Source organism: Oncorhynchus clarkii, chromosome 18 (assembly GCF_045791955.1).
Source record: "Oncorhynchus clarkii lewisi isolate Uvic-CL-2024 chromosome 18, UVic_Ocla_1.0, whole genome shotgun sequence".
Taxonomy (NCBI): domain Eukaryota; kingdom Metazoa; phylum Chordata; class Actinopteri; order Salmoniformes; family Salmonidae; genus Oncorhynchus; species Oncorhynchus clarkii.
Genome location: NC_092164.1, coordinates 54731033 through 54736032, shown reverse-complemented (window position 1 = coordinate 54736032; position 5000 = coordinate 54731033). Strand labels below are relative to the sequence as shown.

The 5000-nt window shown below is 44.0% G+C and overlaps 1 protein-coding gene across 1 annotated transcript in view; it reads right to left on the bottom strand.

The window, feature by feature from the left end:
* Window positions 1–5000, bottom strand: part of LOC139373700 (adhesion G protein-coupled receptor B2) — a 326533-nt gene that overhangs the window by 19127 nt on the left and 302406 nt on the right. Inside the window, exons 32-33 of the mRNA XM_071114575.1 lie at window positions 2470–2505; window positions 538–654 (exon numbers count right to left, since the gene is read on the bottom strand). Of these exons, the coding sequence (XP_070970676.1) occupies window positions 538–654; window positions 2470–2505 (153 nt within the window). The remainder of the gene's footprint in view (window positions 1–537; window positions 655–2469; window positions 2506–5000) is intronic.

The following is a 5000-nucleotide window of genomic DNA, read 5'->3' as shown; positions in this document are numbered from 1 at the left end:
TAGCTCTGGTTCAAGTTTAACAAACAAGTTTATAATACATTTAAGTTACATAATTAAATTGCATTTGAAAACCCAAGAGTTGTGCACTAGAATGGATATGTGATCCAGTGAATTTAAGATCATTTTTCTACTGGTCACTACATTCTGTGCAGTGTTAATATCACTGTTACATCATTGTCACTGTTACAAGATTGAGATAGAAGTGTGGATGTCAAGTTTGGATTGAGCCCTTAGTATGTTCTCTAACTAAAAGGTGTGTGTGTGAGAGGGGGAGGATGCTCAGTACTAACATTACCACACTAGGTGACAACAAACACACTCACACATCGCTGTGAAGATGCTAGATGCGCTTATTAACGATACTATTTCACAGGTGACGACGAGAGGTGGTAATGAGCTCAGTGTGTGTGTGGGGGGGGGGGGGGGGGGGGGGGGGGGGGGGGGGGGGATTAGGGAGTGGCGTGGGGGTTGCAGGGGTCAGAGGTACGGGGAAGCTAGCTCCCGTTTCCAACTCGCCCCGTATGGTTGGGCTCTTACCTTGAAGGTGGACATGGCGGGGTCCCTGTTATACCTGTCTATGGTGTGGAACTTGGTGGTGGGGTGGTTGAGCTCATGGTACAGCTCAGAGTGTCTTTTGCGAGTGTGCATCACTTTCTGGAAGGGAGAGGAAGGTACAACAAAAAATGAACAGAATAAGAAAATAATAGCTAAAGAGACACGGATAGATAGGACGGTTTGAGGGAAGAGAGGCCGAAGAAGCGGAAGAGGCCAAGGGACAGTTTGATGCCATCCGCGGCGAGGGGGAGGAGGGGAAGAGAGGGATGGATAGATAGAGTCCTCTCATCTTCTCTCTAACATCTCCCTGTCTCGCTGTTAGGATTTGATGCTGTCTGTGCTGTGAGATGTATCTGAGTTTGCTCTGAATGGATATGAGAGCCAAGCAGGCCGCGTTAATAATGTTAGCGGTAGCTAGCTAGCAAGGAAGCATTAGCTAGTTAGCAACTAGCCTACATTGATATGGAACTGAGTAAAAATTCCCTGTAAACACAGATTTAGGATCAGCTTACCCTCCCCAAATCTTCACCCTCACCATTTAAACAGGTAAAGACTCAAATCAAATTTTATCTGACTGTATCCCAGCATCTAAGAGCAACTACATCCTATTACAAGTGGAAGTCCCTGACAGGAGAGAGACCTTGTCACAGCGACTTCTTTTCGCTAATGTCTAGCACTTTAGCAGCATGGCGGCGGCTAACCGACGCAGCAGCTCGAGGGCCAAGAGAGACACAGGGGCCAGACGGCGATCCTCACACACTCAGACACTCTGGCCAAGGCCGGCTGCGACTGTTGCCACCGATTACCACAGAGTCTGCACTCTCTTCTCTCCCTCTCCTTGTCTGTCAGTTCTCCCTCTCTGAGTCGGCCTTTATAAGTCACTTAATTTACGTGTAGGCCTACTTCCTTTAAAGTTCACCTCTTCTGCACTTCAAATCTCTCTCTCTTCCTCTGTCATCACTGCTCTTTTCTTTATTTGTATTTTTGAACTCTGACTCTACCTTGAATCTTTCTCTCTCAGACACTTACTCGGTAGAGGGCTACATTGGTGTCCATTTTGACACAGGAATCCAGCCATTTACAGAAAATACCATGCAGTTTCGCAGACTACGCCAGTCAGGAAGGGTTACAAGCTCTGGGTAATAGTTGCCCTTAGGCAACATCATCCTACTCCAGGTTATCACACTGTAGCTAAGCGCTAGTGCTTGTTAGCCTGTTAGTTGTGCAACAGTCCACAGTGGAAAGCAAGTCTCCAGTCTTTACAAGGATAAGGGAAGGAGGAAAGCCAATGTTCACTTAAGGAGGTGAAGCAAAGGGATTTAGTTACGTTTTTCGGGGCTGTTTGAGACTGGAGATTTGCCAGATTCCCAGGGCTTGTTCATTCCATGGAGCGACTAATGCGCTCCAACCCCCACACAAACACGCACACACATGTAATTACCCGCAAAACACACATCTACTACCAAACTTTCAAAAACACCAACTCACCGTCAATCACATTTTCATTAATTAATTGATCCACTCAAAGCTTCCTACTGCACCTTTGTTCCTTCAAACAGGCCCTGGCACCCCATTGTGCTTTTTCCATTCTGATTGAAATGGTTGACTGACTCAGATTGAAAAAAGTTCAATAAAGTCATTTTTTGTCTGTACAATATATAAATAATTTGTCCAATCAAGGTAAAATCAGTCAAAACCAAATCCATCTAGTTACAGGGGGTGCCCTAGATCCTTGTTGTAGAAACTGGCACACTATACATGGGTTGGACTGTACCAAGTCAAATGCAAGGGAGACACAGGCGCAAAGGTAAGGGGTTTAGCGATGCCATTGGCTCCTCTACGCGTCACTCAACCTGGCTGAAGCAGACAGAAGCAGAGACAGGCTGATCGGAGGGTGAAGGGGGGGGATCTTACCTCAAAGTCCAGCTCAGAGTACCGTACTCTTTTCCTCTGAGGGAGGAGGGGTGAGGGGCAGGGGGAGAGAAGATATGATCAATGTCTGTAGATCCATGGACCACTCCTCTAATCATCAACACACACAAACACATACCTAATGCGTGGTAAAAATGTAATTATTACGTAGTTCTGATGGCTACGTTAATGGAACATGCAACAAAGCCTTTCTTAGTTTGATTCCCACATGGTCAACATATTCTGAATAAATGTGTTCACTGTAAATTGCTTTTGAATTAAACAAGCTTTATTCTATTGAAGTTATGTCAAAACGATCAAGACGGTAATGTAATTTCCTTCAACTGTCTTCCGTGCTGTGTACTGTGTTAAACCGCTCAGTCCTCAACTTGGTGTGACTTAATGGAAGGCTGTACCTACACTAAGAAATGAATATATGTGGTCCATTTAACTCTCTCTCTCTCTCTCTCTCTCTCTCTCTCTCTCTCTCTCTCTCTCTCTCTCTCTCTCTCTCTCTCTCTCTCTCTCTCTCTCTCTCTCTCTCTCTCTCTCTCTCTCTCTCTCTCTCTCTCTCTCTCTCTCTCTCTCTCTCTCTCTCTCTGAAAAGTGATCCCATGACATTAAGGATCCCAAGTACCGTACAGTACCCAACAACACCCATACTTGTGCTGTGCACTTAAGTGAGGGCACACACACAAACACCCACCCTCCCCCACACCCCCCCTAGTTGGAAGCATACTATAATTACCCAATGTCAAGTGTACAGTACCTGTATATTCCTACCTGTATCGGTAGGAATATACACTTTTAGAAAAAAAGGGTTCCAAAAGGGTTCTTCTTACCCTTTTTGGTTCCAGGTAAAATACTTTTTGGGTTCCAGTTTGAACCCTTCTGGGTTCCATGCAGAACCCTCTGTAGAAAAGGTTCTTCATGGAACCGAAACCAGTTTTACTTGGAACCAAATGAGACAGCGAAGAACCCTTTTTTTCTAAGAGAGTACAGATGTAGGATCGTAATTTGACCAGTTTCTCACTACAGGAAAATAATCTTTGAGCAGCAGGAAATGTGAATTATTGTGTGGATTATAATAATGACATTTGGGTAGGGGAATGATATATATTTTTATCAAGTCTGACATTTCAAAGTGTAAATGACTAACTTTAGAAGCTCTTTTTAAACTTCAAATATAAGTTTGTGTTTCTGCTATGCAGGATATTACCTGCAACAACAACATGGTGATAAATTAAAATCCTAAATCTGTACACCTGTTGTCTTTACTAAAGAATTCCCACCAATGCCACTCCACAGCATGACATTAACAGGGAAGGAGAGTAGTATTCATATTATCTGTGTTTGTCTTACCTACCCTATCCCCTCCTCTTCCTTCCGTACCCCCTCATAACTCCCTTCTCTTTCACTTCCTATCAGTCTCTTCACAGCGGCACACACCGTTACAGAGCTTTTTTAGACTTTATGAGCATCGATTTTTGTTAGCTTTCACATTAAAATCTACAAATCAATCAGACTCAATACCAAAACCTCAAACCTCTCCGAAATCTAAAAGCAACCAACCTGTTACATTACGCATCTTCATGTTTGAGTTGAATTTTAAGAAGCACTTTATCTCAGTCTGGAGAGATGTTCTGATACACATCTCCAAATGAAGCACGTTTAAACAGGATGAAATGACTGTATTATCCAAGCATCTGATGAATGTGGATGAGTCCCAAATGGCACCCAGTTCCCTTTAACGTGCACAACTTTTGACCAGTAGTGCAGTCTAAAGGGAATAGGATGGCATTTGGGATACATAGAGTAAGCTAAGCACAGGGAAGACCTTGTGTGGTCTCTCAGAGTGGTGTTTAAAGATATTCAGAAGTGTTCTCACAGAGTCCCAAATTATACCCTATTCCCTATATACTGGGCCTACCCTATGGACCCTGGTCAAAAGCACTACATTAAATAGGGAATAGGGTGCCATTTTGGATGCAAACATAGATCTGAGTGAGATGTTTTAATGACTGGGTGGCAATGTCTTTCATTCTAAAATAAGCATGTGTACTTCTCTGTCCTTCAGTGTAAGTACTGTCTCCATTCCTTCATCAAGTCAACAGGATAGTGTGTGTGTGTGTGTGTGTGTGTGTGTGTGTGTGTGTGTGTGTGTGTGTGTGTGTGTGTGTGTGTGTGTGTGTGTGTGTGAGACAGAGAGAGAGAGAGGGTTTGTCTGTGTGTCTACGGGAAGTGTTTTTGTGTGTGTACGTGTGTGTGTAATTAAGGTGTGCAGACAGACACTCTCCTGGGATACTCCCTGTCCCTCTCAGTCTATCTGCTCTGGATCCTTGTAGGCCTGGAGGGTGATTATAGACACACGTCTATACGTGCGCGTGTGTGTCTTTATCCATCCGCATCGTTATAACACATAATGACTAATAATTTATCAACAGCACACTGTTCTCATGCACACACACAACAGACTAGGGGTTATATTTAGACTGACACACACACACGCAGACACACACACGCACACACGCGCG